The 12,506-nt window shown below is 41.4% G+C and overlaps 1 protein-coding gene across 1 annotated transcript in view; it reads left to right on the plus strand.

The window, feature by feature from the left end:
- Positions 1 to 257: 257 nt before the first annotated feature.
- The window catches only part of LOC146644106 (uncharacterized), a 47,111-nt gene continuing 34,862 nt past the window's right edge, over positions 258 to 12,506 (plus strand). Inside the window, exons 1-5 of the mRNA XM_085395481.1 lie at positions 258 to 526; positions 2,934 to 3,138; positions 3,241 to 4,258; positions 5,461 to 5,601; positions 6,877 to 7,025. Of these exons, the coding sequence (XP_085251607.1) occupies positions 258 to 526; positions 2,934 to 3,138; positions 3,241 to 4,258; positions 5,461 to 5,601; positions 6,877 to 7,025 (1,782 nt within the window). The remainder of the gene's footprint in view (positions 527 to 2,933; positions 3,139 to 3,240; positions 4,259 to 5,460; positions 5,602 to 6,876; positions 7,026 to 12,506) is intronic.

The raw sequence follows: 12,506 nt of genomic DNA on the forward strand, positions 1-12,506 counted from the left end.
TTACATGCATGTAGCCCAGATGTACTAGGGGAAGGCCCCTCCATCTACTGGAGAGAAATGTTGCAGCAACTTATTTATGTCAGGCACTGAAATACTAAGAAATGAAATGTCTCAGAAGATTATCCTTACAACCGCTGGATAATTGTTGAAATTCTGGAACTGATACTGGTTGCCATGACAGCCTAACATGCTGACATGCTTTTGAAAAAAAGAAACAGCTTAAAAATACACATTTGGACTCTGTAAAGAAGACCGATATGGCCATGTATACGAAAAGCAGAGGGAAAATGGTCCCTCTGGAAGAAGATCACTTGACGTCAGTAACTTCAAATCAGTTCCTCGGCGCATTTGCGCCATTTCCGCGTTTCGCTTGGATTCATCCAAACGCACCGAGGGACAGCTATGATATGGTGTGCAAAATTGTCTGGAGCAAAGCTACCCAGGTGAAACCGGGAAGAGGTCAAAGTTCACTGGAAATCCAAGCTAGTAAAGACGACACTCCTTCAGTCATAATGTCAAGTCACAGGTAGGGTTATCTGTGGCTATACAGGCTATAACTGACCTCTCCATCATAAGCGATGAAACATGCCTTCATATCGCTTATAAACCCATAAGCTATGAAATTAACCTCACTGCGAACCCACTATGTCTCATATCACACTTTATCCAGGTTTAATCAGTCTGTCTATATGAAGCTCAAGCAGCTTCATCATTTTGTTCCTGGGGTGTGCTTTCATCTAATTTAGATGAAATGGGAAGCGGTAGGCTCCTCAGTAATTAGTGCTAACACTGTAATATCTAATATAGGAGATGGCAACAGGTACAGCCAGTATTCTGTGTTTTTGTTTTGTTTTGTAATAATACAGATGGTGAAGTTATAATTTGGAGTTTACAAGTGTCTTTAACATAGTTTATAAGTAGTAACTATTGAAACCCAGCATTCAAATGTTTAATACTTTATTGTTCAGTAGATCAGGTAATTTATGAGTCATTAATAATCAAAGTTCCCACTGTTGACTCCCTATGATATCAGTGAGAACAGATTCCCTTTATATCAGCATCTCAAAAGTCTGCTGTTTGTGAAGAAGCTCCTCCCATCTACTGTTCAGACCTCGTGTTTAGGAGGAGCAGCCAATCAGAACAAATCTGGTTTGGGGCAGCCCCAGGGTTATTAGGGGTTTCTGTGGCTCAGCTGGTAGAGCAGGTCATCTGCTGGTTTGAAGGTCACTGGCTTGATCCCTGACTCCTCCAGGGAGGAATGTAAGTACCTTTCTACTCAACTGGGTACAAAGTTACTATGTAAGTGCCAGTTCATTTTAGCTCAATGTATTCATTGCACAGAGCAGTTCGACCTCTGACTGAAGCAGCGCTACCATACAATGTTTTCTAGATTAATTGCAATTTTCTTTTTTTTCAAAGAAGAAAAACATGGCCGACCAAGTAACACTATGCAACTGTCTGGCTTTGTTTATGCTGGCAGAAAATTGGTCTTTCCTTTTGGATGAATTCAGTTGTTGCAAGGACGTTTTACTTGGAACATTCAGCAAAAATAATATAATAATGACAAAAAAAAAATGTGGATAAAAAAAGAGATTACAGTGATGGAAACCTCCTGTTGCTTATAATGAACACAGTGCAAGCCTGTGACGGAACTTCCTAATGTGGCAGGTTTCAGCACTTCTGTTAATACTTCAGTCAGACTCAGGATTGTTTCCTTTGTTTCCAGTAGGTTACTGTGGTCTCCAAAAAACTCTGGCATTTTAGTGCTCTCTCTCCACAGCAATGTTTTCTCCCTCTTTTATTGAATACCTCAGCTCAAAACAAGTGTCATTGATTGTTACCGTGGCAACATCAGTCATAGGCTAGAGTTAAAATGGGGATAAAGTGTCTATTTTTGGTAGTTTATTTTAACCTTGACTAATCAAAAAGCAAAATTACGATTGACTGTCTAAACCCACAGGCCAGTCTAAAGTTTCTATTTATATTTTGTGTATTCTATTTAATTAAAATGGCCCACAGGCTCATTTTAGAAATCATAACATTTGTTTTGCCTAAAACAGATAGGGTTATGGGAAAATAAATGGATTAACTGGATGGATGTGGAGTTGTAGCCTCTTTATAACTTATAACCAAGATCCCAAGACTTCATTGGAGATCAGTTGGGCTGCTGTGCGGTCATAAACCCACTGTATAATGTTAATGTACACCATCTGCTCACCCACCGCCCAGAGCTACCATGACGTCTCCGTTATCATAAGCATCCCGGGTCTCACCGGACCGTCTGCTCCGCATCGCAGCTCGACAGTCGACAGGCTGGTGACTAAAGAGTAGCCTCATTAAAAAGTCATGCTTTGAAGCGGGTGATGCATCATACATACAGGTTGGAGCCGTGGACTCTGTGATTCCTTATTTTCTAGGGAAACTGGTTTACCTGTTGGTGAGGGCAGTGAGGTTAGAAGGATCTTATGCAGGGTAACCCCCCCCCCCCCAAAAAAAACAAAACAAAACAAAAGCACTGCTTATTTCACCTGGAGGTGAAATAAGCATAAGCATCTTAAAATGCGATGTCAGAAAGCAGAAAATCGGACAGTACCTCCAATTAAGCCCATTTTGGCATGTTCGTGATACAAGTGACCTTTTCTTTATGCATGATCACCACAGTGATTTAGTATGAAAATGAATGTCATTTAATTTATAAACGCCTTCAAAAAGCATGCCTAACACACAATGCATGGGAAACTAAGTGACATCGCTATCAAGCTTTCTCATTTTCTTCACGAGGGGGAAAAAAGAAGGTGCATACAAGACGACATGAGCTGGCTAACCTTGAAGTGGCGGTAATTATCCTGTGATAGCCTGTTACATGCAAAAAGATCTGTTTAACCCTGCCACACACACACACCCTACGTGTCTGTGTTTCTCTTCCTGTCCAGGGCTGAGAAGCAGCAAGAAGACACAGATGATTACACGCACTATGAGGAGGACAAGAAGCAATACCACACTGACTTCACCCTTCCTTGTCCTTATCTCTCGGGCTGCAGACATCACGGCCTATCCAACCCCGCACGGGTGCTGAGCCCTGTGCTGGAAGTGGAGATGAGGCAAATTAAGGAAGAGGCGGGTGGAAAAATAAAGTCGGTGAGGGTTTTTTAATCAAATCTAATAACATCTGCTTTTCTCAGCATGAATAAAAATAGCATTATCCGTATTCGGCTAAAACTCGCTAATTAATGCAAGCAGTATTTTCCATTGTTTTTGATTTCGCAGTCCTGTCGGGAGAGGGATGTGCAAGATAAACAAAGGAGTGTTGAAAACTCTCTTCAGAAGATGCAGGTCTCTCAATCCAGCAGAACAGGCACACAGAGCTCAGTACCTGCACCTCAACATCTGGTGACAAATCCTGTCTGCTTTGAAGGCCACACCCCACACCTGCCAGACAGAGAAGGTTCTCTACACCCTTCTAAACTACCCGGGGATGAATGTGGAAGCAAGAAAGAGCAGAATGCAAGTAGGGGCTCAGACAGCTACTCTAGTGATGAGAGTGATGCTGTTAGTCTACCGGGGGTGCAAAGTTGTGCCAGCGACAGCAGCAATAATGACTCAGTGGTTAGTGCAAAAGTGGTGAAGAAAAAGGAAATTCCAAGCTCATCTGTTGAGCTAAGCTGCGACAGTGAGCAGGATTCCTTTTTTACAGCTGATGAAGACTTTCCTGCTCTCACCACCATCAACGCTGGCATTCCGCTATCTCTCACAGGGCCTCCAGCCTTGGGGAAGATAAAAGGCCAGTGGGAGATTCCCCTTTCATTCCACCCACATGACATACCCACTGTCACGTTGGCAAGTGGCATGAATGACCCTGTGCAGGCTCCCATCCAAGGCAAACCAGAAGCACCTGAGGCAAACTCAAAAACCAAAGCACCTCTTCCAGTGCAGGAAGAGGCTTATGACCTCTTGGCTGACTTCCCAGCCCTCCAGCCCCCAAAGAACCCTTTAGCGCTTGGTGGATTGCGTCAGAGGAATCCCAAGACCAACGATGCAAAGGGGAAAGGAGTTCTCATTTCTACTCCAAGCCACTGCCAAAGCTGTAGGGGTTCCCATGAGAGGAGATTGGAAAATTCGCCCCACGAGGTCTCCTCCATCTGTGCAGGAGATCAGAAATCTGTGCTGGACCTTCAAACATTTGGCACAGTCCGCCATCGCAACTCTCCCACCATCAGCTGTGAGCAACGGAAGGCCAACAAGCAGCCGCCGCCTAGAGGTAATAAATCTGCCATGTGTCTCTATGCCGTTAACATGCCTCTCCTTCTATCAGGCAGTATAAATAATCTGGTGCTGACAAATATAACTTTATGTCACTCTTAAAGCTTTCTGGAGCTAGAAATACTCTCACATTATCTCTTTCTGACAATGCATTATTAATATTAGAGACACCTTCGTACTTGGGTAATTAAAGACAGGAGAGGAGGAGCAGCAGCAGCCTGTCCCAGGCAGAAACTCTAGCTTGTCAAAGAGTCCAGCTCTCAGACTGCTACATTTTTTTTTCTCCTCGGTTATTTTTGAAGCCCATTTAACGGAGCACTTTTGTTTCTGCCACGAAGCAGGTGGCTTTACTACTTTGTTTTCTGTCCTTGAGTTCTACTTACTGATAGAAAAATAGCCAGATGAAACATCAAAGCAACTTTACCAATCACAGGGCAGCGCTTTGCCACCTTTAATCCTCAACAAACACCCAGATGTGCGCACAAACTCACAGACACATCCGCGCTTGCAAACATTGCAAACATGTCTCTGTGTAGGTGTTAACACACTGTGATTCTGCATTGCTGTTGCTGAGAAGTACTTGCTCACTTGGATGACTCAGTGGGAAAATGTTCTTTTAATGAGGGGATTATTTTGCAGTGGCAAAGTGAATTACACGGTGAGCCTTCCTGTTGGTGCAGAACAGAGCACAGATATAAGTACACATGCATAAGTACATGTTCATTTTAAGTAGAGAGTATGCCTTGTACAGTGGATACAGTACCTCAAGGAACTTTGTGCTGGAGAAGTCGTTCCTTTCCTATTCCAGCTATATTTATATATCGTATGGAACAGTATAATCTATTTGGTCTTGTTTGATTTCCCCTCGCCTTTTTAACAGGTGCAGAGCTGTAACTGAAGGCGGCTCTGCTTTGCTCAGTAAATGTGCATATGTGATATACACACTGCTAGCCCTCCTCCAGCAGTTCGCAGCCAGCGCTGATATGATAGAATATACTCTCTGATAGCATGGCCCTGTTGATTCAATAGCACTTTGTCGATCCCCAGAGGGGGAGACTGCAGAAAATCTGTGGGGTTTTTTTTGCAGCTGAGAAGAACACAGTTCTTTTTAGGCTTACCTATGGTACAGGCCAGACAGGACACAATGCATGCAAAATGCCCATAGCAGTAATCCGCGTTCCCTTGCTGTTCATTTTGCAGTTGCAGGTGCAGATGGCGTGGGTGTCAGTGCCAGGTCCTGGGCTAATGCTGCCAAGGCAGGCATGAAGCAAGCAGCTGCCCCTCAGGAGAAAGCCAGACCTGCTACCTTTCAGCAGATAGTTACCATTAACAAAGCCAAAGGTAAACTTATATCTTGGCATCTGCAGGTAATGTGTGCTTGTGTGTGTGCGTATATATGTGTTGGATGACACATTCAGAGGGCATCGGATATTACGTTTCACTGTGGGCCCACATGAAGAATTCATCATGATCATTCCCGATCCCTTATTTTGCAGTGCTCTCAATGCTAAATGCTACAGAATGCCATTTTGTCCTTTACTCTGCTGCACCTCAAAGATCAAGCGTTTAGAGTTTTCATACATCCATATATCATTGTCAAATTAATTGTGATATTTTGGCATAATTACTGGATGCAAATGAGGCTGAAGTTGAAATGGCTGCTGCTCCATCTTGCACCATTGTTACTGTTTGTGACATCAATTAAAAATTGCCTTTTATCAAGCTCGACGTTGAACGCTGGCAGGTCTCTGGCACTGAGGTGGTCTGATATCGATATAAATAATAAAGTGGTGGTTTAACAACACGCACGTATCTTTCTGGTTCCAAAGCAGATATTGAACAGAAATTTCATTAATCCATCTGTTTTCTGCCTCAGATCAAATTCTGCAAGTCAGATGTGGTTTTAAGAGGATCAAATTCATATGTATGACTGGAATATGTTAAAACTTTGCTTTTAAATGTGATTAATTATCAAACTTGTCTTGATGAAATTATGATTTAGATTAGGCATGTATCTGCACATTTGGTCAATGAAATTATGTTTCTAAATTTCCCTGAAAAGAAAAAGAAAATCTGGGTATATCAGCAACTAAACTGAATGTTTCAGCCAGCTTCCTCTCCAGAGAAGCTGCTTCTGTGATTCTGTGTGTTTGCACTTACAGTTTAAATGCGGAGGAGCACACGCAGTTGTTTTCTGTATAAATTCAAATCTTTGGCACGCCTGTTTGGATGTGTTGCAGCAGAAGATGCATTAACAAGATGTTTAAACGACAGAGTGATGTAACCACTGCAGAAACTTTGCAAGGCAGTGGAGCTGAAAAATCAGCAGTCTTCATGCTTTAGCTAAAAGTCTGTAAATAGTGTTTGAGTGATAAAAATGAATATTGTTGATGCTACTTTTGTGCTATCAAAGTAAGACCCCCAAAGGGTATGTATACATGGGACATATCATATGTCCCATTTATGTATCCTAAAAAATATTATAATTTTCCTGGGATTCACTAAGGTAAAAACTGTTTGTTTGTTTTTTTTTTAATTAAGAAAGTAGGTTCAGTATAGAAGCTTCCAGCATTCTCAATCTTACCTAGTTGTCCTTCATTTTTTTTGCTTTTAAAGCTGAATATGGTGCTACTCCAAAAATCAACAAGAAAGCAACAGTTTTCCATCCAGGATCAAATCAGAAGGTGATAACCTTGAAACAGTGCTGCTTTCACCCCTGCAACCAAATCCACTTTGTCAGATTTTGCAACCCTCCTGGCTATCAGGTGAGTGTACTAAACAGTTACTTCTCTACATTAGGGCTGTGCGATATGACCAAAATCTCATATCCCGATATGAATTCTGTAAATTCTGTGAATCTCGAGCAGCTCGACTTGCGTGAAGTGTTTCCAGCTGGGTGTCGTGTACCTGGAGTCGAGTAACGATATATTTTTAGACATAAGTTGTAACGGACGCTGTTTTCTTTGTGAGCATTTATTACACAGCGTGCTGCGGGCAAAAGCCTGTTCTAACATTGGAGTCTAAGGTTTATTTTTTAGCACCCGACGGCTCTTTTTTTTTTTGCTTCTGATCCGTAAACACTCTGCATCTTTCACGTGATTCAGTTTATTTTGAAAAGTCTCAACAGGATCTTGAGCTTTATTGTGAAAGGTTTATGTGGAAAATAAACAAGCGGACACGCGATGCTGTTACCATTGTTGTTGCTAACAACGCATAAAAACAGGCGCTTGTCCATCCGTAGTGTGGTTATATTAGATATAAGAGAAAGAGAGAACTTTAAGAAATTAATACAGCCACTACTGTCACCATCAAAGCGATGAAAAAAATATTGCCGCAAACAGTTTGCGACACCACGAAACAAACGATAGCATAAAATGAAACGATAGACGTTTTTATATCGTCATCTGATATATATTGTTATATCGAACAGCCCTACTCTACATATATTTTGTTTTATTTGTGTTCAAGAGTGAGTTGTAGGGGTTGTACATGCGTGATTATTTTTTTAAAAACAGTATTTTTAAGTGTGCTCAGAGGCCCTTGGCTTTGTTCACCTGTAACCTCATTAAAGTCTTTTGACATTATGATCTCGATTGCTAATTTTGAGTCTTACTAAATACAGCCTGGTGTTAACTTTGTAAAGAAGAACAAGATAGAATAAAGTATTTGGGCAATATGAATATGCAATGTCTGTTGGCTTCAAGAAATGAAATAGTGACATCACAGTGGGCCTGTCCATCTTTTAAGTACAGTCTATGTTTAAACTATGGTCAGTCCAATAATGTTGCCAGCTTACAGCATTACCTAAGAGATAGAAACAGCACAGGCAATGACTTTACCGTCCAACCTTTGTCATGCTGAAGTATCTCATACCTAAGGAAAAAAGCTGTTATCATTTCAGCTACATCTGTTTTTACACCTACTTTCACTATATACTTGCAGAGTGGGCGGGTTCTGACAGACTAGTGTTGTTCAAACCAAATACAGCAAGTTGTGCAGTTACCTGACAGAAGCATCACATTCGGTCACGACTGTCACTCTTGCTGCTCTTCCCGGAGGAGCCACTGTGACTGAAGCACTGGCGATATAAAGAAAATGACTAGACATTATTATGTGACTGTTGTGATCCTGTGGTGTATCCTGAGTAATTACTTTTAGACAGCTGGTGGTATGATGCATACAGCAGGAATGTCCAGGAGAGCCTGTTTTACCTGAAATGAAGGTCCATGCTGCTAGTGACTGAATTGGGTTACCCATTCTTTTATTTTGGTGAATTTTGGATCTTTAAAACATTGCACTGAAGAAAAAGGACCCAGATCTCAGCCTGGCTAAACACCTATGGGTGATTTTTAGTATGTCAGCACCCTCCAGCACCATCATTAAACACCAAATGAATGCATATGCTTTAATGGAGAGATCCTCCATCCATGAAGCTGTTTGGGTATGAAGCAGCTCCTTTCTAAGACATCCAAGACTCCTTAATCTTCCTTTTGTCTTGATTCAGAAAAGAGTTAGCAGTGTGAGTAAAGCGAGAAGAAAAAAAAGTTTCTTTTCTCCATTAAAAACAGAACACCACATTTTTATATCTTCACCTCTTTCTCACTCTGCCCTTTTTAGTCTCTGACCTATTTAAATTTGGGCTGCACTTTCTTTTAGCGTGTGCGATGGTGACAGTGACAGCAAGGCTTGCTGCACTCTAAGGTTTGCCCCTTTGGCCTAAGCACTACCAATCCAGCAGGATAATTACTAAAGGTGCAATGCACATTCCCCCTGGGTGGAAGTGGCAATGTGAAGGTCTCTTGATGTCTACTGAGAAATGAATTGCAAGGCGACGAGCCTGGGCAAGGGAGAGAGACTGGAGATGGAGAAACTGTAAAATGTGTGATGCTGATGGAGAGAGACATTATGAAAGTTTTATTTTTGGCAGCAAAACAGCTGATGCTGAGATTTAAGTAAATGTTTATAGATGGCGTGAAAACGTTATGAGTGCTATCTTAGACACTGACATATCTTCAAATCTTTCAGTCTGTCTTTGTCAGTGTTTTGCTCTCAGACATGTAGAGGTCTAACTCATGTGCCAGCTCTCCTTCTGATGCTCTCCATAACCTAAATATTCTGCTATAAAAGTTTCACAGGACAGAAAGAAAGGCTAGAATCTGGAAAGGAATATCTAAAAAGACCTTGTTCTATCTCTCCATCCTTGATGCTTCCCCTTGGTAGACTGTATGGATGAGAATATTCTGTAATATTCTGTAATATTCTGTAATATTCTGTATACTAATATACTAACTACTTTCTGAAAACCTCAAGGTCACTTAACTAGGTCATTAAGTAGGTCATATATATATATATATATATATATATATATATATATATATATATATATACATATATACTAGGGGTGCAACGATATTCGTATCGATATTGAACCGTTCGATACAGTGCTTTCGGTTCGGTACGCATATGTATCGAACAATACAACATTTGTAATTTATTTTATCAATTTTCCTTCTGACGATGCTGTCTGTGTTGAGTGCTCAGTGAATCTGCATTCGACTACTCCGCCTAGGCTCGACAGTGCAGCCTAGGCGGAGTAGTCGAATGCAGATTCACTGAGCGCTCAACACAGACAGCATCGTCAGAAGGAAGAGCGCAGGGCAAGCTAGCGAGACAGAAGTTAAGCTCTCCTTGTAACAGGCAAATTGAACCTCATTCAGATCTGGCGTTTGGAATTATTTTGGTTTTCATGTGACGTATGACCCTGAAGGTAAGCGAGTCATGGACTAAAGTAAAACAGTATGTTGGATGTGCCATGCAATGCTCAATTACATTGGTGTGAACTAGTGTGTTAGCGCAGTTAGCTCGTTAACGTGTTGGCCGTCTAGCCCCATGCACGGAGCGATCGGCGGTAGCTCGTTAACGGAGATTTGCCGTGTTGTGGCGTTAAGGTCATTTCAACGAGATTAACCTGAAAGCACTAGCGGGAACACAACGAATATGACTGCACATTTACGCCGACATCATCCTAGTGCAAAGACAAATACAACAAGCATGCTACTAACTTTAGCCGAGTCATTTAGACAGCTGTTAGCACATGATTCTCCTTATGCTGCTGAGAATATAGCCCAGAAGAAGCGGATAGTATAGCTTTTATTTTGGAAAGAGCCATTTCTCTGTAATAAACTCTCTTTTCCAAAGATGAGTGATTCCTCAATCAGATACAGGGCTCGCAATATCGCTAGCCCGACGTCCCGGAGCTAGCGATTTTTTCAGTCGGGCTACCAAAATCTATCTCTTCCCTGCCCGTCGGGCTATTGTAGGAAAAATATATGTCAATGCTTTTGCATTCTTTCAGAAATGTAGCTGGGTAATTATGTCATTGGCATCGGTGAGCCACTGTCAATATGTGACATATTGAAGTCGCGTTTGAATTTGCGCTTGTTTTTTTGCTTTCACTTTGCAATCGTGCGAACTGTGTATAGAGAGCGACAGCACTGATCTGTGAGTGATGATAATTTGTGCACCAATTCCTCTGACATCGTCTTATTAATCGTTAGCTTACTATGCAAACATATATATATATATATATATATATATATATATATATATATATATATATATATATATATATATATATTAGGGGTGCAACGATACACAAAATTCACGGTTCGGTTCGGTTCGATACTTTGGTGTCACGGTTCGATATTTTTTCGATACAAAAAAATGTTCATGCATTTTTAATTTGTCATTTATTAAAATTATAAATATATATTTTAACTCAAAAGTACAGTTTTTAAATTTAACCCTAACCCTTGTGCGTGTTTTTTATTTTGACAGCGAATGCGCACCTGCGGACCACTTATGTGCAGCCCTGGTTATTTAGCTCATCATATTGCAGCCACAGAAATTCTTTTGTCCATGAAACCATAAAGCTGCACTTTCTTTTTGCCTTATAGTCTGATTTGTCATAACTTCTCCGTTTTGTGGTAAGCTTTTCTTTGGCTGTCACTTCTTCACCCTGACCTGTCTTATTTGGCTCAGCAGAACTGAAATGCTTTTACACGCTCACTCACATAAGCTCAGCGATTCTCTGCGCGATCAACCTCTCACATGTTTAAGCTGCGGGAGATTTCACTTGTCATGTTTGCATAGTAAGCTAACGATTAATAAGACGATGTCAGAGGAATTGGTGCACAAATTATCATCACTCACAGATCAGTGCTGTCGCTCTCTATACACAGTTCGCACGATTGCAAAGTGAAAGCAAAAAAACAAGCGCAAATTCAAACGCGACTTCAATATGTCACATATTGACAGTGGCTCACCGATGCCAATGACATAATTACCCAGCTACATTTCTGAAAGAATGCAAAAGCATTGACATATATTTTTCCTACAATAGCCCGACGGGCAGGGCAGAGAGATTTTGGTAGCCCGACTGAAAAAATCGCTAGCTCCGGGACGTCGGGCTAGCGATATTGCAAGCCCTGTATCTGATTGAGGAATCACTCATCTTTGGAAAAGAGAGTTTATTACAGAGAAATGGCTCTTTCCAAAATAAAAGCTATACTATCCGCTTCTTCTGGGCTATATTCTCAGCAGCATAAGGAGAATCATGTGCTAACAGCTGTCTAAATGACTCGGCTAAAGTTAGTAGCATGCTTGTTGTTTTTGTCTTTGCACTAGGATGATGTCGGCGTAAATGTGCAGTCATATTCGTTGTGTTCCCACTAGTGCTTTCAGGTTAATCTCGTTGAAATGACCTTAACACCACAACACGGCAAATCTCCGTTAACGAGCTACCGCCGATCGCTCCGTGCATGGGGCTAGACGGCCAACACGTTAACGAGCTAACTGCGCTAACACACTAGTTCACACCAATGTAATTGAGCATTGCATGGCACATCCAACATACTGTTTTACTTTAGTCCATGACTCGCTTACCTTCAGGGTCATACGTCACATGAAAACCAAAATAATTCCAAACGCCAGATCTGAATGAGGTTCAATTTGCCTGTTGCAAGTAGAGCTTAACTTCTGTCTCGCTAGCTTGCCCTGCTCTCTTCCTTCTGACTATGCTGTCTGTGTTGAGCGCTCAGTGGATCTGCGCTCGACAGTGCAGCCTAGGCGGAGTAGTCGAACACAGATTCACTGAGCGCTCAACACAGACAGCATCGTCAGAAGGAAAATTGATAAAATAAATTACAAATGTTGTATTGTTCGATACATATGCGTACCGAACCGAA

The sequence above is a fragment of the Rhamphochromis longiceps genome, linkage group LG22 (assembly GCF_057381845.1).
Source record: "Rhamphochromis longiceps isolate RC_006_pf linkage group LG22, R_longiceps_female_GT1.1, whole genome shotgun sequence".
Classification (NCBI taxonomy): Eukaryota; Metazoa; Chordata; class Actinopteri; order Cichliformes; family Cichlidae; genus Rhamphochromis; species Rhamphochromis longiceps.